This window comes from Dermacentor albipictus, chromosome 4 (assembly GCF_038994185.2).
Source record: "Dermacentor albipictus isolate Rhodes 1998 colony chromosome 4, USDA_Dalb.pri_finalv2, whole genome shotgun sequence".
Lineage (NCBI taxonomy): Eukaryota > Metazoa > Arthropoda > Arachnida > Ixodida > Ixodidae > Dermacentor > Dermacentor albipictus.
Genome location: NC_091824.1, coordinates 144,431,051 through 144,451,205, shown reverse-complemented (window position 1 = coordinate 144,451,205; position 20,155 = coordinate 144,431,051). Strand labels below are relative to the sequence as shown.

General features: G+C 43.5%; 1 protein-coding gene across 6 annotated transcripts in view; it reads left to right on the top strand.

Moving 5' to 3' along the window:
• Window positions 1-20,155, top strand: part of chb (chromosome bows) — a 230,035-nt gene that overhangs the window by 8,885 nt on the left and 200,995 nt on the right. For all 6 annotated transcript variants that reach the window (XM_065432085.2, XM_065432083.1, XM_065432088.1 and 3 more), the window contains exons 3-8: window positions 3,903-3,981; window positions 4,577-4,620; window positions 6,816-6,872; window positions 8,699-8,790; window positions 12,466-12,541; window positions 14,501-14,601. In XM_065432085.2, the coding sequence (XP_065288157.1) occupies window positions 3,903-3,981; window positions 4,577-4,620; window positions 6,816-6,872; window positions 8,699-8,790; window positions 12,466-12,541; window positions 14,501-14,601 (449 nt within the window). The remainder of the gene's footprint in view (window positions 1-3,902; window positions 3,982-4,576; window positions 4,621-6,815; window positions 6,873-8,698; window positions 8,791-12,465; window positions 12,542-14,500; window positions 14,602-20,155) is intronic.

The following is a 20,155-nucleotide window of genomic DNA, read 5'->3' as shown; positions in this document are numbered from 1 at the left end:
AAATAACCCTTGGTACCTTGCATCCTAGGCCTGTCACGGCATCATCCGCCGGAGTTGCTTAGTGGCTGTGGTGTTGGGCTGCTAAGCACAAGGTTGCGAGATGAAATCCCGGCCACTGTGACCGCATTACAATGGGGGCTGAGATGCAAAAACACTCGTGTACTTAGATTTAGATGCATGTTAAAGAACTGTGGGTGGTCCAAATTATTCTGGAGCCCTTCACTACAGTGTGCCTCATAATCAGTTACTTTTTGTGCGCAAACAAACAGGGACGAAGAATAGGGGCAACACAAGGACGAGCGCGTCCTTGTGTTGCCCCTATTCTTCGTCCCTGTTTGTTTGCGCACAAAAAGTATCAATATGAATATGTTCCAACTAGGCCGACTCGCAGTTATGCCTCATAATCAGATCATGGTTTTGGCATGTCAAACCCCATATTTAATTTTTTTGTCACATTGTCTGAAAAAGGTTTTTGCAAAATATGGGGAACAGAAGTGGATTTTCTTGTTGAAGAATAAGCTAAGTAGTTTATGGGTTGCCATTCAGAAATGAACGCAAGGAGAGCCTGGCCATCGTGGATGTTTGGTCAGGCATGAGGTCAATTCATGTTGTGCACATGTGCAGTTAGCTACAGCATCCCTCTCACGTGTGGACGTGTATACTTAGGTCAGACAGGCAGATGCCTGAGCATGTGCTTATAGGGGCATAACATGTTTGTAGATCCCATGCAATGTGGGAGTCCATGTCAATGCGGAGCATTTGCCTGCATGACGCATGGAAATAAGTGATTATTTTATAGGCAGTAAGTAATGTGGGATCTGAATAAAATATGGGAGAATGTCAAGGGTTGATGTATTTAAGCTGCACATAAGTGACAACACCTTAAGTATTACACACTTGTTGCATTGGAACATCCTTTATTGACATGTTACTCTGTTTGTGCTATGGGTTTGCCAAGTTTATTTTGAGCTACAATTGTGAATGGTGCCATGCCAGGTGGCACATTGAGAAGGATGAGTAGTGGCCTATGAAGATGAAGCAGTAGTTGTAGCCATGGGTCTTCAAATTGTTAAGTGCCCTTGGGAACACATAAGAATGATACGCCCTGTGGGGGCTGTTAGCTTGTTGTGTCCAAGTCCCAGTGCCTCTCATGTGCTTGGTTCATTCAAAATGTCGACCTTCTCGAAACAAAAACAGCATGCATTCTTTCTCTGCTTACTCATAAATATTTTGGTCACTCCTCTTGGCTTTTCACAGTGATGTGACATTGCTTTGTATCAGCAAAACAATGTTTATACCATTGCATTTCTTCCGCTGTCAGAGCTCATTTAGGTGTCATTAAGAGAATTTTTGCATGCCGCTATTTTGACGTCCACTTCCCTGAAGACCAATTTTTTTATATCACAATTTTGACATCTGCTATAGAACACATGCCTATAGGAAGAAAAATGAAGTGCTGCTCAAAAGAGCATGTGGCATGCATTGTGTGCATCTTCGCCATGCAATATACGATGAATGAAGACACATTGCCCTGAGCTCCATTCCCGTGCATTGTCCTTCACTTTCCATTACACTTATTTATTTCATTAGGAAGTCTATGTGCTTTAGAGATACATGTGAGACAGCATTGTATGTACAGGTTCTATGCCACAATTTATTGTTTTATTAAGGAGAACATAGGTGCGTTCACTCACACCACATTGTAGTTCATATTCAACCACACTACCTGGCCCACCCCACAAAAAAAGTTGCTGACTGAACCCTATAATACCTCACATTAGAACGATCTGAAAAGTGTCACAGGGTTGCATTTGGTGAGACATTGCTGGTATTGTGTGTGTGGACCGTTGCTGTAATGCAGCCAGAGTTTTGCATTGATGCAGAGTTGTCATGTCCCTCAAAATTTTGGAAGCTTATTTTGTAAAGCACAATGATGACAAAATGTGTAGGCTGTTGTGAAGTCGGTGGTCTATGCAGCCACGAAGGTACCATGGATGATGCCATGTCAAGTGCCGGAAGAAAGAATGGTTCCGAGCGACATTTAAGAGAACAGAAAAAGGTTTATATTCAAGGGCACATGGTTGAGTTTTACACACACGGCTTCAACTTTCGGAGCACACTACATGCTTGATTCTTTGCATGTCCAAGCCTCCCCTCACAGAAGTTCAGATCCGCCTTTTATGTTATTTATTTCCCTCTTTCCCTCGTCGAGGGAATTCACTGGCCAATCACAAATGCCGAACCCCCACTTGTCTCCAACGTGGCACACCTGTATCCAGCGTGTGCCATACAATGCAAACACGTGGCAAACCGTAAAGCTGCCATTGACATCCTTCTCCGGGAGTCTCTGACTGACCCTGTCACCAATCAGTGGCCTCTTTATGACAGTCAGGAGGGGGTGACATTGTTGTCTTGAAGTGAGCTGTCATTTCCGGTCATTCGAAAAGCCGAAGCTCTGGAACATGACTGCCTGTCCGTCAGAATCAGCTGACGCTGATTGAACTGCCTTGAGTGAAAGGTGAGGCCTGATCAGCACCTGGGACAGCCACATGCCTGCCAGTGAAGCATCCTTTGTTCTGAGGGATCGCCAGGCACAAGGCCTAGCTTCCGTAGTAACATTATGTAGTGAAACTGTTTTCGGAATGCGGGTTATCAATGTCCGCTATAAGGTGCTGTGAAGTGCTTTGTGCTTACATAATGGGTGTTTCCTGAATAAATGATTGGTTGTTAGGTTATTTGTGTGCCTTCTATTGGTGGTGGCCACATGGGTGCTGCTGAAAGAGTCCAGCTGCGTATTGCATGAGAACTTTTAAAGAAGTGTTATTCCTATTTTTTCTTCTCTTATACTATACACCAGGAATGCTCTAGGAATTTGTGAAGTTGTTTTTAATACTGAAACCGTAAAACCTCGAATTAGCAAAATTCGTGATGTAATGAAGTCTTTCACTGCAAGTACAACTTCGTTATATCGAGGTTCGACTTATTAAATTTGTTGCTGCAACTAAGGTTCCTCATTTAGGCTTCTTGGCTATTCAGCCATCGAAAATTTGTATCTTGTTCATTGGTACCGAAAGTCTACACTAGAGTTGGAAGACAAATTGACTTTGGAAATTTTATTCTGAAACCAAGTATTTAGACATTCAAACCACGTTTGTGCCATTGTCAACACCATGCTGTCGTGGGTGCAATGATGCATCTGAGGCTCGTGTAGCCTGGCCCACCGAGTCTGCTCCCTCTGCATGGCTAAGTCCATACAATACCTGCGCACTCTGGTAGGTCAAGTGATGTGCTGCAGCTGCCATGTGGAAGGGCAAGCATGCAAGGGTGAGCCAAGAAGGCTAGTGGCTTCATGCAAGCTGTCTTCTCATGCACCCAGTTTTGGAGGACACATGTTCTGCCCAATTTTGGAGACATGGCACAGTTGAAATTGCAAAAAAAGCAGCAGCACGGAAAGTTTGCTTTGGGACAAGCATGCACGCTCCCTGTTGCCGGTACTCGTCATCACCCCAATGTTATGACCACGAGTGCCTGTGGTCATAGAGGGAACTCTGTTTATGTGTGTCTCCGGGTGCATGACACCACGCTACTTTAGTTCGTAAACAAATGTTTTCTGCAATTTACACTGCCCTTTTACAGCTATGAGCTTTACTTTGTCTAGTAATCTAATTACTATGCTATCACTGTCAACGTTTCATCTTTCGGGCAAAACTGCGACTTTTGTTTGTAGGCTCTACTCACACACAGCACAAATTTTACCTCCTGTCAGATTGATATGACAAAAAGCAAAGCTGGCATAGAAATGTCTGCATCTGCTGGTACTACAGCCAAGCAGATCTCTGTGCTGCTGGCGTTGTTTTATTCGTGGCTTGCTCAATGCGCCGTTTGTGTGCTTGTGTGGTTAGGTGGCACAGAATGGCCTGGAGATATTGTCGATCCTGGCAGAAAGGCTCAAAGATGACTTCCGCCCCTATATCTCCACAGGTGAGCATAACTTTGGTCATATAGTTCAGAGCTTTGCCTGCATTAGTTTTGTAGAATCGAGGATCTTCATGGATGGCTTTCCTTTGTTCTGAGAGAGTGCCACTGTAACATCCTCTTGTTTACGATTGGGGTGGCACAGTGCACTGCGGAATCAGGAAAATATTGACGATGGGGTTAAGCTCTTTTCTTTTTTAGATTGTACAGATTGCTCTAAAGTATGATTTAAACAAAGGTGATGGTCAGAAGGATTGATAAGCTTGAAAGACCTGTCTCATAAGTATTTCTGCCTGCTGTTTGTGCATGCAGCATTGGGTTATGTGTTATCTCTAACTATGTGTTCACCTATTTCTGAGACATCGAAAGCTCTGTCTTTGCTACATTTGTTCAAGCATAACACTAGTTCATTGTAGGGCTACTCTGGTTTCCAGCCTTAATATGGCTACTGTGTTGCAACCTCACATGGTCTGCACCATTTGTTGTGGTTGAGAACTTTGCCGTTTCCTTGCATCATTCATAATGAGGTCACTTAATGTATGCATTTAATGTAAAATATGCTTTGTGCTGGCTAAGCATGTCAAAACTATTTCTCTTGCAGTCATTTCAGCGGCCATAGACAGAATGGGTGACAGCAAAGATTCTGTAAGTATTTTGCATATTTACTCCTATTCATGATGTGTAGGTTTGTTTTTGTTCAAACTGAGCTGCTATATCAATGTAGATTTAGTTAATCTAGACACAACTGTAGTGTGTGTTCCACATGGTAGTTGCAAACTGAAGAACTTTCATGATTTTACTCCATTGTGACCAGCCATGCCACTGAGAATAATAGCATTTCTGACAAACTTCGTTGTTGAAGTCTGGCAAATGTTTTGACAGCATATTCTTTATTGAGAAATGTCTTCAGAAATATTTTTCACACAGTGTTTTGTTTTCCATCATTTTACTCCCCCTTCAATTTCACCTGTTTCAAAAATTCCAAAAGGTGCTGCCACTAGCTAAAACAATTGAGTTCAAATGATTTGAACCTATTCGGCATGCCTGCAGCACTTGCAGGTCAACCACCCTCACGCTGTTAAGGTCATGTAATCAAATCCCAGCTGTGGTGGCCACAATTTGATTGGGGCAAAATGCAAAAATGCCTGTGTCCCGTGCATTGGGGGCACATTAAAGATCCTCTGGTGGTGAAAATTAATCTGAAGTCCCCCACTGCGGCATGCGTCATAACCAAATCATGGTTTTCGCTCATAAAATCCCAGAATTCAGTTCATTTCAATTCAAAGATGATTTTCTGCACCTCTGCTTCTTCCTTACATTTACACCAGCTCACCAGCAAAGTGATATTGTATCACAAAAATACCAAAAAGAAAAAATTACCTGAGACAGACAGAGCAGAAAGAAAGGCGGAGCTACTATGTAGCGCCGTCTTTGTTTCTACTATGTCTTCACGGTATTTTTGCACTACAATATCATGTCATTCAGCATGCACCAAGTCACCCAAGAAAAAGTTATTCATCGGCATAGGCTGCAACGTCCTTGTTTCAAGAAATAGGTTTTGCATCATGAAGCTCGTTACTCGTGAAAAGTTTACATGCACATGATTGCAGCCTAGCACTACAGGAAGAAACATAAACAGAAAAACAAAGAAATCTTAGTGATTGAGATAAAAAAATTGTTGTCCAGGTATTAAACTGAGGAGAACTGCTTGGGATTTGTCTTTTCAGTGTGCTGTTTAATGAGTTTTAATGTCCCAAAGGCAGCATTTGGGATAATACAGACACTGTAGTGGAAAGCTTTGATAATCTGTAGTGCTTTGAACTGCACCTTGTGGAGGTCAGTTTGCATGAGGTTTACCTTACAAGCAATGGTCAAGAAAGGGCACAATGCTCCTCCACTCCGCAGCGCACAAAGGTGTTATGGCAAGGTTTGTCGACTCTCCGACACGGCTCAGAGACGGCTCCACAATCAGATTGCCAACAAACACTGGTTCCAAGATACACCACAATGTGGCAGTCATGGCTTTTACTGGCAAAGGCTCACCACAAGATCGATAGAGTGTATGCAACCGCTGCGTTAGGGCTAACTGGGTAGCAGTCCACCAGTCGCGAGAACTAGAAGTCACAGGAGCAATGTTTATTTATTTATTTATTTAGGAATACTGTAGCCCTCACTTGAGGGCCATTACAGGAGAGGAAAAGAATAAAAAATTTACATTTCAACATTGACAATACAACATTATACATCATTGTCAAACACAAATTACAGGCAGGATGAACAAATATACACAGAATAACAGTAAGCATGTTCAAGTCTCAATGATCCCGTTGATTGTAATACAAGTCTAATAGACTACAAAATTCGTTAACATTTTGTGCTGTAACAGTGCAATCCGGAAGGCCATTCCATATAGTAATAGACGAAGGAAAGAACGAGTATTCGAAACCATCAAGGCGTGTTTTATAAGGTTGTACACTAGCACTGTGGTTTAAACGCGCACTGTGTTTTAATGTAACTGACTTGAACTACCCAAGCACCACACACACGAGATGGGCGATGAGTCGCAAGAGTGCACCTCAATCCACACAGCCTAAATGTAAGCGTATGAGCAATTTTGTATCCTGCGTGAAGAAAAGCAGGGTCATGAGTTGAAGCTGCCGGGATGTCGATGTAGCTGTAGAGTGCCACAGTTGGCAAACCACTGCATTGGTGGGTTTATGTATTGTGCTGCATTCATGTGGGCAGTTATTTTTTTCTTCCATAATCCCTTGCTTCCTCTGTTTCAATAAAATTTACGCATTATAAAGATCTACACCATTGTTGTTTACACTTTATTCCAGGTGCGGGAGCAGGCGAAGTTCTTCACCATGAAACTGATGGCAGTGTCATCTCCTCAGGTCGGTCATTTTATCTTTTGGCAGCATGCGTCTGTGCAGGATTTTTGCATCACACTGTACAGGAGTTGTGAGAACTCGTATGCCTCATTGCATCACACATGTTGATGTCTCCACAAAGTGACAGAAAACAGCACCTGGCGCCAGTCAAAGCTTGTTAATGGCCTACTGCTACTCGCTTTGGCTAAATTGTTTATGAATGAGTAGTATATGCTGCTCAAGTAATCTTGGCAGTACTGGTAATTGTCTAATTTCATTAAAAGACTTTAAATAGCACCTAAGCATATGCCACAACCACCTGGCAGTTAGTAGGTAGGACATAAATGCTAGACTAAGGCCTCCCAAGATTTTCAGCATACTGCAGATGCAGTCTAATCTCACGAGGTCATGCTAAAGAGTTGTGCTGGTTCTCAGCATTCTGTGTTAAGCGTCATTTCTGGTCAGCAATAATGGGACTGGTTTTTTTCTGTTATGGAAGCAAAAATGTTTATTTTTGCCAGCTTCTTGTGTTGCATCCGCTCATACTTCAGATGTAAATCTTGTACGGGGTCCTAAATTTCTTCGTACTTGGTCTTTAAGAAAGGGCTTATGGGTCTTCCACTATTTAGTATGCACCTATCTTTTAGGTCCGTCAGAATGTTTGTTTCGACTCAGTATAAAAAGAGAGTATGAGGGACACATGTCATCACTTGTTCTTTCAAAACATAAAACACACCAAAACTGATTGCTCATCCGTCCTAACACATGAAGGTGCTGCAACATCTGTGCATTGTAAATACTGGTTTAGCCAACACTGACAATTTAACATTTAAAACCTGAAGCTCCTTTTTAAGTTTTGTGTAATAAAGTTATTGTGTTGTTATAATTGGTATACTAGCAGTATTAGCAACATGTGCAATGCACTCTTTCTAGAATTCTTATGAGGTGCTCACTGCAAGTGTGATGCATGCGATAACTTCTGCTGTAAAGTCTCATTTGTGTCCTTCTGTTGCCATGTGAAAGACACATGTGGAAGCAGTTTGCAGGCTTCAAGTATTCTTGAAGAATCTCTAGTCATTCTGACTGCTTGATCATAGCCTGTTTTGACATTACAGTACATTACATATATGTGTTTCAGGACCTGCAAAGGGCGGTCTAAGCTTAATATACAGAAAACAGTAATAAGCAGTGTAGCTGTCACTTTTTGTGGTAAGAAATTCTGTGGATGTCATTTGCCAACTGTGTACAGGCATCATTGCCTATTTTAATTCAGTGTCTTACATTGAGCTTTGCCCTGAGAGAAATGCCAAAGAAAAGAATAATTTGAGCTGTATTAACAAATTACTCTTCTACAGCACCAAAAAACTGATCTTACTGTGAAAAGAGGTCCAATAAGCTAGAAAAGACATAAAAATGAAAGATGTGCGGTGATGCTGCCTTGTCCCCGTGCCATCTCACCGTGAACTCATTGATTTTGACAGTGCCTGCTTGGGCCTAGTTAATTTTTTACCCATAAGGATTGACTGAAGGACATAAGGAGGACATAAGGAGGTCATAAGGACATAAGGACATTGACATAAGGAGCTGAAGGCTGAACTTAGCAAGCATTAAGAACCTTTACTGAGCCAAAACAGCCCAAATACTGGAGCTGGGAATTCAGTGCAAACTTCAATAAGATAAAACATCGACCTTCATTTTCTCTTCTAAAATCAACCTATTACTGCAAAATTAATGAAATGGTTTTGAAAACACTCTAGAAGTCTAGACGGATTTAGTGTTTTTCAGTAGTGTTCCTTTAATTTTTTCACTATACTTGACATTGAGTGATGAATTGTTTCTCTTTGTTGCAGTACATTCTTGAAAAGATGATGCCAGCATTCAGCCATAAAAATTTTCGAATACGAGAAGAAGTACTATTGTGCCTCCAGGATGCCCTCAATGCGTGAGTAGACTTTATATCAGTGAACTGTTTACCGCAGGCAAGAGCCTCTTCGCATGTAATTATAAGCGCAAAGTGCTTGTCATTTTAGGACAGTAGGTATTTGGCAAGCCAGTAGACATGGAACTTGAAATCTGCAGAAGTCATGCTGTGATAATCATCACATGCTGTCGGGCGACATTATCGTCACTCACTGGGCTTATGTCCTAGGGGAACACTGTCATCTCCAGCTGTACTAAGTATAAAGGTGAACTTGCTGTCATATTACAAGTGTGTGCAGCAGCTTCAATGACGACACGCAGCTTAAAGCGCCAACCGCACTGGAGAAAAAACGCACATGGTGCGTCGCCGCCGCGGGTAAAACGCTGCTGCAGTAGTGTGGCCATGCTGACTGGTGGTGCGCCGCTGTGGCAGTCGCATTACAGCAAGAAAATCTGTTTTACTCTGCACGTAGGTTCCGAGATGTGTGCGTTTTCCTTGGTCGGCTGACAGATTGGCGCAGCGTTTAAGTTTTTTGGCCTTCGTTTTTAACGCACGCCATGCCAGATGATGATGCTGTTGCCACATTGGTCATGATCATTTTGGTGTGCTTCCTTCTGTTGTGGCGTCATCACGTTCAAGAGACAAAGAGAAGGAGGTACTGGGTGTTGCCTCCTCATCCTTGTATTGAGGGTCCCTGTTGTACCGAATCGGATAGCGTGCATTGTCTCCAAAAACTTTTCCAATTGGGAAGTCTTCATTTAGGCTCATCATTTTAAAGACTATCGCACACCATGACAGCAAAAGTGTGTATGAGACCAAAACAAGCCAACCAAAACAACCACGAATGAGAGCTGATGTGAGCAGATAGTGCGAAACGAGTCATCCGGCTGATACCAGACGCAAGTGAAACATTGAGTGGTCAGGTGGGTCCACATGGCACCAGTTTCCTGCATGCACGTCACTGATGTGGCTGCTGTCATTGTTCTCCTCTGTGGACGGCATGCGGCAAGCCATGGAAAATCAGATCCCTCCTGTCACATGACAAGGCTGTTGCACTGCAGCTTTCGTGACGCACATTTTCTCTCTAGTGTGGTTGGAATGTTGCTGGAGCCTGTAGTTGCCCTGTGTCAGACATGATACTCCTCAGTGCTTTCCGCCCTTTTCTTGACAGCTAGGTTGGTCTGGTTTCAGTGGTTTATTACCCCTTTGCAGGAGTTCCAGTTCTCTTTTGACTGCCAACAAAGATGCCCAATGGTGTCATTATGCAACCATCATGTAGTCAATAGGCACCTGTTGTGCTTGTAAAGAAAGAATAATTCCATATTATTAACCACCATGGTGGCTCGGTGGCAGTGACATTATGCTGCTGGGCACAAAATCACAGGTTCGATTTCTGGTCGCAATAGCAGCATTTTGATGCAAAGATCCTCACGTACCTTGCTTTCGATACGTGCTAAGGATCCCCGGGGATCAAAATTAATCCGGAACCCTCCTCTATGAAATCCTTTATAAACTGACTGTAAAGTTTCAGGACATTAAACCCCAGTTTGATTCCCCATGATTATATTGGTTTGAATATTGTGAGTCCTTTTCACGTTAGGGTTAGGGACCAGAATGTTCATTCTTTGCAGTGGCGCTGTGTGAGCAGAAGACTTCCTTATTTTGTGCCCAGTGAAATGTGATTGTCTTTGATTGTCATTATAGCAACATTTGGTATGGGCAAATAAAATGAAAATTGACAGTAGACCATTTGAACAATGTTTCCTTTCCTCCAGTTTGAGCGTATGAATCTCCTTCTGCAGGTATCATTCTCCATTTGAGCCAAGCGTGTACTTTACACCTTGCATTTGCGGATGTAGTTTCTGTACCCAAAAGAAATGCTGATTAAAGTAGGTTGCACAGAAATACTGTACACCCTTTACTGTATGTTAGAACTTTGTACTCAATTGTTTGGATGTAGTGGGTTCTTTCTTCACTGGGCTTTTAGAGATACAGCCAAACCCAATTATAATGATACCGGTTTTAACAATATATCAGTTATAACATTGAAAAGCAGATTGTCAACTTTTGTATGTTTTCTATGGGGAAATAACCCGCTTACTACAATGCCCCCGTGCCACATTATCGGTTATGATAATGACGTCTGGCTGCTGGGTGTCCATGCCGAAAGGTTATGGACTGCGAAATCCTTGAAAAGAAAAAAAGAAAAAGTGAACTCTTAGCTGCTGCACGGTCGCCCACCACCCCAACTGCTGCCGCTTGCTTCTCTATGAGAGATGCATGCGAACCTTGCATACATCTCTCTCGTCACCCTTCCACCCCTTTGAACACAAATGGGCTGCACCCATAGCTCTGTACCGTGCCACCCTCTGAAACATGAATGGACCGTGCCACTGCACTGACAATGCTGCCGGTGCTGCTCCCAGATTGCTCGTTCCCGATTCCTGGCCATGTGGTTTCTCAGCCTTGTTTGACTCGCCGCCGAAACGGAAGGTGGCTGATCTGCCTGCTCATCATCGGCAATGTACGACGTTGCCAGTGAAAAGAAATCGCACGGCTATAGATTTGGAAACGAAGTGCTTCTAACTGATGAGGCCATTGTTGCAAACATGCTTGCGTCGGATAGCAACAGTGACAGCCATGACGGCACCGCTGACGTGGTAGGGCACGCTGCTTCAGCATTGTTCCCGTGGGAGGCCCTGTAGATGATACAGTCCCTCATGCTTGTTTTCGTGAGGGACTTTACGCTGCACTATGTGGAGCACCTGGTTGTCGGCAAGCTTTGCGTAAAGCAAGCAAGGCTGACGGACATGGGGTTTTCTCGTGCAAGCCAGTGGAAAGCACGTGGCGAGATGCTTGTGGCGATCTCATCCCAGCCTTTGCTCTAGATTTCACAAGCTGAGATGCTACCGCGGCAACATTCCCGCATTCTTTAAAAGGCGCCTTTTGGGGCCACCAAAGCGATGCTTTGGCGGAGCTTGTATGTCACTTGCTGCATCAGAATGGCAAGTTGGGCCAGTTGGTTGAGATTCATACTAAGGTTTGTTACAGCGCAACCTCCTAAGACAAGGACAACACAAAACGATGACACGGCGCTGACTCTCAACTGCGCTACCTATGTCAATTTTGATTGTGCGTCAGTTTGCCACAGTTGCTTCTACGCATCTCTGTATTTTGTGCATGTCATGGTTATCAAATAGCACCTATATATATGTTAGACATATCTTCAATAAAATATCAGTTGAGAGTCAGCGCCGTGTCGTTGTTTTGTACCTTCTGCTGTCCTTGTCTTAGGTTACGCTGTAACAAACCTTAGTATGTATGTCACTTGCTGTCCGTGACCCCTCTTTGCATTTGTTATAGCAGTGCCATTCTTGAACACTGTCAGCCATGGCTTGTTAACAACACGTGATCGGAGCGCGCAGGAACGAGAGTTAAACAGTTAAACGAGTTCACACAATCGGAAGCAGGATGTAGGGAGGTGGTGGGAAGAACTGACCTCCCCACTGTTATAGTTTTCTTGGAACAGCTATGCCATCGCCCATTTTTTTTCATGCAACTCGATTATAACAATGGAATTTTCGTGGCACTTGAGTATTGTTATAAGTGGGTTCTACTGTATTAGTTTTGATGTGTGTTCTAGTTGTTACTTGTAAAGCATTGGTTGTGTCTTTTTTTTCCTCTGTTTTTATGTAGGTATGGCCCCCAGAACCTGTCTTTGATGAAGTTTATGCCGCTAATTGCTAAGCTGCTTGGAGACCCCAACTCGCAGGTACATTATAAAGGATATTGTCTTTGCAACCACTACTAGATACTACTATGTAAGCTAGGCTTTCAGTACAGTGTTCAAAAGAAAGTGGTACACAGAATAAAAAAAGGTGCAGATTGATTGATTGTATGTGTATGTTGGGAATAGCACGAAGCAGGCAATGAAGAGTGTATGGTACCAACCTTCTCAGTTGCTACTGGTGATGTCTTCCATTTTTAGTCTGACATCAAGATCAAAGCACTTTGTTATTTGTCACAGAAAATCCCATTGGGGTTCACAGTGTTATTACAAATGGAACACGCTAGACCATGATGGTCAAATGCGGGCAGTAATAACACAGCCAAAAACAAAAGTGCAGTGCCTTACAATAGAGGTTCCCATCTCCCGAAACTCCTGTGAAGGCTACATAGAGGTTACGTAGAGGCAGTTAAGAATGCTATCTGAACAGGGAGAAAAACTACACTATAGAGAGATTTCCTTTCACATTTAACCCTTGTGTGCGACATTGTATTGGTGTGATTTGTTCAAAGGCACTGAGTTTTAGGCTTGAAGCATATCTAGAGATTATGCCAAGATTCTGCATTGCACTTAGAAGTAGTAATTATGCACAAGGGGTGTTAGCCTTTGTTTCATGCTGTTTATTTTTAATTCTGGCCTTTCTGTGTTGTCATTGCTGTAAGTTTATGGGGCATGGGTCCCATGAGAAAGCTGTATTTCATGCTGGCTATGGTGTAGTGCTGCTGAGCACGAGGTCATGGGCTTGATTCCCACCTGCGGTGGCTGCATTCCGATGGGGCAATATACAAAACACTTGGGTACTGTAGTTTGGGGGCATGTTGACGAACTCATTGTGCAGCTTTGCAATGTTGAGCGGGACTATCAAAATTTTTTTTCTGCAGGCGCTGCGCTTACATATTTTTTTCGGTAGCCAGGACTAATGGTGGCTCCAAATCAGAATTTTGGGCTGCATGCCCAGGCTTCTTAAATATTCAGTATTGTTGTAGGCACTGCACCCTGTTGACATCTGATGTCAGTAGCACATGCCAGTAAACGTAAACAATAATGGTACAGCAGGGGGAAGAGCCCAGACGAGAACTTTGAGATAATTTTATTTGGGCAGCACTTTAATGCAGCTATTGCGAATAGCCTGATTCACTTGCAGCTCAAGTTACTGACATTAAACGGTCCTCTTGCGCAGTGCACCTTTTGTTGCCTTTACTTATTCTGGCCAAGTTGTTGAGAGTGTGTTGTCCTTCCTTGTGGTGACTGAATTAGGTGAACCAAGTTGTGCATGAATGGAGGTTTTTAAACTGCTATTGTTCGTGAGATTTGCAGAAATCTGAGTGGCATTAACAATTTTCAGAGGAGAAAAAAAAAATGTTCACTTTACTGTGGCAGAACATGCAAATGGTCACATTTTGGTGTCCTCAAAGAAATGTTTGTCTTTGTTTTGGAATAGGACCCGTGTTTACTGATTTTCTCGTTAGCAGTAGCTATAGCGCCTTGCTTAACCCGGAGACTAGCAAATGGCAGTATAGGGCCAATTTAATTTATAACTTAAAGCACCTGATGCTTGGAAAAAGGGAACTATGCAAATAGTTTCTGCAGAAATGTTTTCTCCCCTGAAGAAAGCAGGGCAGAGCAAGAGTTGGGACACGCAAGGGAGAACTGATACGAGCAGAATAATAGCAGTAAAGGCCACTTTCAAGCAGGCTGTTTTGATAATGTTGCTCCGATAAGGACAGCATTTCTAACAGAAAAAGTGTTATATTAATTAGGAAATCCTCACTGCAAACTGGTCCCATTTTTTAATATAAACTTGCTACAGTTTTGTCGTTTCTGTGCTTTTGGCAAGAGTCCTCAGTGCTCAGTCTGTGCTGAAGAAAATAATGTGTGCTTCTTTGTGATTTGTGATAGAGAAAAAACATTGGGCAAAATTCCTTTTTCACAATCTTGCTCCAGGTGCGCGATGCGGCGTTTCAAACGTTTGTAGTCATCTACACACACGTTGGCGAGAGGGTGCGGTTAGACCTGGGTAAGAAGTACGGCATTCCACCTGCCAAGTGAGTACCTGTCATCTTTACTACAGAAGGATCTTGAGCTGGGCGAGTTAAATATCTTCATGGTACTACAGTAAAACTTAAAAATAACGAAGTTGGAGGGGAGCTGCACTTACTGCACTATATCGCGTATTCACCCTCATGGTTGACATCTGCAGCCAGGAAAGGCAAATGTGTGCTGTTACAAAAGCCCGTGGCACACCATCAAAGGGCCACTAAAGGTTGTTTTCCGCTGAGTCTTTGTCAGCGAGTCTACCTTCTCTAATGCAGTTGTCAATGCTAATCAATCTTGGCAGTCGTGCACAATTGAGTTGTGCCATGAAAGATCCTAGTGCTTCGTGAGTGTGACAAGGTGAGCTGCAAGCATGGTTTTGTGCAACGCTTGTCACCTTGCAACAATAAAGGTTTCCTTTACATTAATGTGCAGTGGCAGGTGTTGCATTGAATCAGAGCCTAGTACTCTGTCGGCACATTCAGGAAATGCTGATAAGCTTAGTAATCACTGACAATGTGAGCAGTGGTTGTTATTTGTAACAATTCATTTAATTTTCTACTCTTATGGTGTTGCCTAGTGCCTGATCCCGCCAGTAATGGCAATGCGGCTTTGTCAGAGCCAGTGGCAAAGGATGAAAGAAATCTAAAATGAATTGATTATTATAATATATGGTTCCCTGGCTGCACATGTGTAGCAGCTTATTGTGGCTGCAATTAGCTTACATTGTGTGTATTGCATGTTTCTTCGTACAGCAGGCCTTGCGCTTCTTCAGCCAAGGCGCAGTGTGCATCAGTGTGCAGGAGAGAGTGCGAGCTGGGGCATATTGGCTGAGCATGGTTGGATGCGGCAGTGATAGAGTGCGCATGTTACTGCCGACTCAGCAGAGCGGTGGCCTGCTTAGTGGATTGCTAGGTAGCGGGTAACTCGCAAGAGTTTTCAACTGCCAATTCAGGTGATTACAAGAAGCATCGCGCACTGCTGTATTTCCAACTAATGAGCGCAAGGTGATCAGGGAATCATTCTTGACTGAAAAAGTTTTTTTTTTGTATCCATGTAAAGGTAACTTCTGCTTTGTTAAAACAGAACTTTAACTCTATGGATTCCTATGGGAACTTTAAGGAGAACTACAATTACTTCATTATATATTAGTCCCTTATTAAGTTTTTGTTATGAGGTTTAGCTGTACAGTGTGACAAGGCAAGAATGAGCTGGAAGGACAAGTGTGCTGTGTCATTATTTGTGTCATGTGTGTGATAGGGGTGTGGTACCATGCGATGTCAGATATCATACATAACAGGGCTTCAAGATGGCTGTTTAACTGCTTAAATCTTTGGGAACTTGATGGAACTTGTTGGATGTAGCTGTTGGTATGACAGGTCGTGTGACAGATCACACATGAAATTGTACCGCACATGTTCCGTTTGTGCCTTTTCTGTGTCCTTCTATTTGCCACCACCATGAGCATGTTGACTAGTTTGGCCTTTTATTTGACAATGTGGTTGTTGCAATAGAAGTGGGGCAGGAGTATGGCGATTTTACTGTGGAAGCACGTGACTTTCTTGGGGCCTGGTTTAAGTTGCAACTGCCAGTTTGCATAAATGGTGAGCATAAATGATTAAACTCTTTAATCGAATTGAGCGTGAATATATGAAAAAAAAGAACTTTAGAGAATTGTCGGTCTGACTTGCCTATTGGGAAATGCAAGGATAAAATGTTTATTTTATCAGCACTAACAAACACATTTTATTTCATTTCTTGGTATATGTGGTGGCAATCATACCAATACACTTCAATCTGTTGGTGCAGAATACTTTTTGGGGCGAAAACCATTGACACTTCAGTTGTGTGCATTGTGTACATATAGTTTCAAAGTGTATTGCTTCAAAGTGGTTAAGTCTTTTAATAGATCAGAAATACAAAAGGAGGTCTCATAGTCAAAGACTCTACTGGGACCTGCGGTTATCACATATGTCAGGTTCAGCAACATTGCCAGACTTAATTTGTGCTTAGGCTGTTGTGGTGTGTCAGAGGCATGAAAGATATTGTCGAGCTACATTTTTCAGAGCTCAACAATTGACAGGAAACAGGGCACTGAAACCAAGGTCTTTTGTGAAACTAACACAGCTGTGAGAATAACATGGAGAGTACCATACTTGCTCGCATAATGAAGTCACCCGCATTACGAATGCAGCCCCCATTTTCCAATAAAAAAGTATGTTCTTTTTTCTTTTTCTCGCATAATTATCGCACCCTAAACTGGCTGCCATGAAGTAGAAGATGCACGGTACGATTAGGCGTCTGGTACGGTGTCCGGCGGGTACGACTGTGTCCTGCGCCATATTGGATGCCAAGTCGTATCGTGCCTCCTACTTTATTGCAATAGCAATTATATATAGATGCTCCAGCCGTATTTTTGCCGTCGTCGTCGAAGTGAATGTTTGCAAGTTTATACAGTCAATACAACTACTACCCTTACTTCGTGTAGCTGTCTACACATTTGCTATCACAATCGATGGTTCGCATTTCGGGTGAAACCGACTTCTTTAGAGGTGGCCACAGAAAAAAAAAGCTGAAAATTTTGCCTCGCATAATGAACGCACCCCCAGCTTTACGCATATTTTTCAGGACAAGAAAGTGCATTCATTATGCAAGTAACTACGGTATTTAAACACTAAAAAAGAAAATAAATAGCAAACGTTGGTTTTAAAACAGCACACTACCATAGACATAAATAAGATTTGTTGTCTTAAGAAACAGATATCTGATGTTGTGATTGACTGTTATGTCTAATGGTCTTAAAAGGCCGTGAAACACTTTTTGAGCATGGTAAAGAAAAGTTGCCGATCTGTGCAATAGGCTCCTGTGAACATGTGAGCCAAATATTACTGCACCGCATGCAGCATGGAATTTAGTCTCCTGTCAAGCACAGCAAGAAAATCGCTTGCTCTCGCTTCCGCAATGCTGTCATGCAGCATCATTGAAAGCAGCTCGACCCATCAATACTATTGGCTGTTCTTATGAAAAGGCCCCTTTAAGAGAAAGCTTTAGCTCACCCATTGTTTGCGGTGTAACTTGGCAGGCTGCACCTTCTGTGTTTTCATGAAGTGGCTGTGCTAGAACGTTATGAGCTGGGCTTGATACCTGCTTTATGCTTGTGAGTAATCATTTTTGCTTGTTACTTATGACAACTGTATTACGTCTATCTGATTCTGATTGACTTGTTACTGGATTCTATGTATTTCTGCTGATCTGTATGTCACCATGCCTGGCTGCCGGTCGCATTCGCTACGTAGATGGGTGGGTCTGTATGTGTGGTTATGCTGACACATTTCTCAATTCAGAGATGTACTGTTTAGCTCTGCGTCAAACAGGAAACAAGAGATGGTACATTCAGTATACAGCAGTCTAAACAACCGTCTCGCTCAGTTATACCAACTGTGTCGATGATGGTATCCGCTTTTTCGTGAAAGAACAAAACGGCCTAAAAATGAGCACTTCATTTATGCGAGCACAGTTTTCTCTAATAATGTTTTATAGCACGCGTAAACTGTAAGTGTGATGGAGTTAAAGAAAAGTGAGAATTAGAAATAAATAAACAAGCCCGTAATATGTTATATGGATCACAGTTACTGTTGTTTAAGCTGTTTGGCCGCTCATCTTGACTCGTCTCAGGGTGGAACAGCGTGGCAAATATGTGCAGATATGTATGTTTTCCTACGTTTTGACATTATTTCATATCGGCGATGCACCTTTTCCACAACATTTGGCGGTAATGACGATCGGTGTCTGTAGATGTCGATGTAAACAAGCGCACCGCTTTGATAAATCTGGTGCGGAAGGCTGCACTCGAACACTTCTTAAAAGTGCGAAACGTCTAAATAATGTTTAGAAAGAATACAAAAAGCGAGCTCGAATGTGCAGAAATCAGCAACAACAAGCTCCACAGCATCCGAGTCAGCAAAGGGAACTCAGCGTGCCTCTATAGGCCGCACTGTTTGCATGACAAACACGACGCATGACGCAGTAGTCATAGAGTGCTTCATGGCTTCCAGGGATGACATTCTGCCCCTGAGAAGCCATTAATAATGACTCACGATCCACGAAACACAAAACTGGCGCGCACTCAACGTAAGTGCAGGTACACTAATCAATTGTCGAAAGCCCCGGCACCTTTTCAAAACGTTTCCAGCGGCTTGTGGCAGAGGGCAGCACAGAAAAATGAAAAGGGTGGGTTGTCACGAGCTTCAGTGTGGGTGTTGACACACGTGCATGCGCATGATTTGGATCCACTACTAAGGTGGCATCGTGGCCAGGCTGTGTTACATGTTACATTTGCTGACCCATATCTCAGCTCATTAGGTGCTGCTGTTGCAGCAAAAGTTAGCTAGATGGTTTTCCTACTATGGCAAAAGGTGCAGAGGAAAAAAGAGTTTTTACCTGGCGAGCATCCTCGGCCGTAGCGTACTTCCAAGAGGTGTATGCAATACTTTATTGATTGTTCAGATGCTTGTTTCGAGCTTGTTCTTTATTGAAACGTATGCTGTTCTGTGTGTTGTATGGGTGATTTCAATGAATGTGCGCACTGTTTGCTTCAATTTGCTGAGCTCTTGTAGCCTCCGCCTTAAAGGGGGTATGAGCCATTGCATCTTTGCTTGCTTACGGGAAGTATGAGCCATTGCTGAGGTACAGAGATCAAGCCAACACAGCAGATCCAGATACTGGGCCTGCGGTTGCGCAGCAACGGCAAGGTGCACGCAGCCGTCAACAAAATGAAGACCACATCAGAGCAGGTCCTGAACATGATCTGGAGAGTTAACAACTGGAACAGAGGAATCAAAGAAGAAGACGCACTGCGCCTGGTGCAGGCATTCGTCATGTCATGCGTAACGTACTTTGCCTCGTACCTCCAGCTTACGAAGGTGAACCGCGTGACGCTGAACACGACGATAAGGAAAGCAGTCATGCTCGCCATGGGCATCCCAGTCTACTTGTCAATGCAGAAGCTGCTGGACATGTGTGCCCATAACACGGTGGAAGAGCTGGTGGAAGCACACCTATCCCACCAGAGAGTCAGGCTGAACCGGACAGAGCATGGCCGGGCTGTCCTACGCAAGATACGATGGCAAATTGAACAGCAACCGACAATGGAGCCGCTCCTCACAACGTGGAGAGACATTATTAAGACCAAGCCCCTCCCCCAGAACATGCAGTCCGGGAGGAATGACGAGAGACGCACTGCGCGGGTCAAGGCACTGGCTCGACAGCTGGAAGAGGACCCCGAGGTTCTCTCCGCGGACGCCTTGCTTCCCAAGCACGACACCAGAGCAACGGCGGTCGTCACCACCATTGACAAACTGGTCAAAGGCGCGTCGATACGGATGACGAATACAGCCGAAGCAGAAGAAGTGGCTGTGGCCCTCGCACTCGCACAACTGGGAGTGAGGACCATGGTCACAAACTCCAAGACCACCTACGCAAGCTACTGCAAGGGGAACATCTCACCCGCCGCACTAGCGATCCTCACTAAACGCAAATCAGCGGGACGAGACGTTGAGCTCGTGT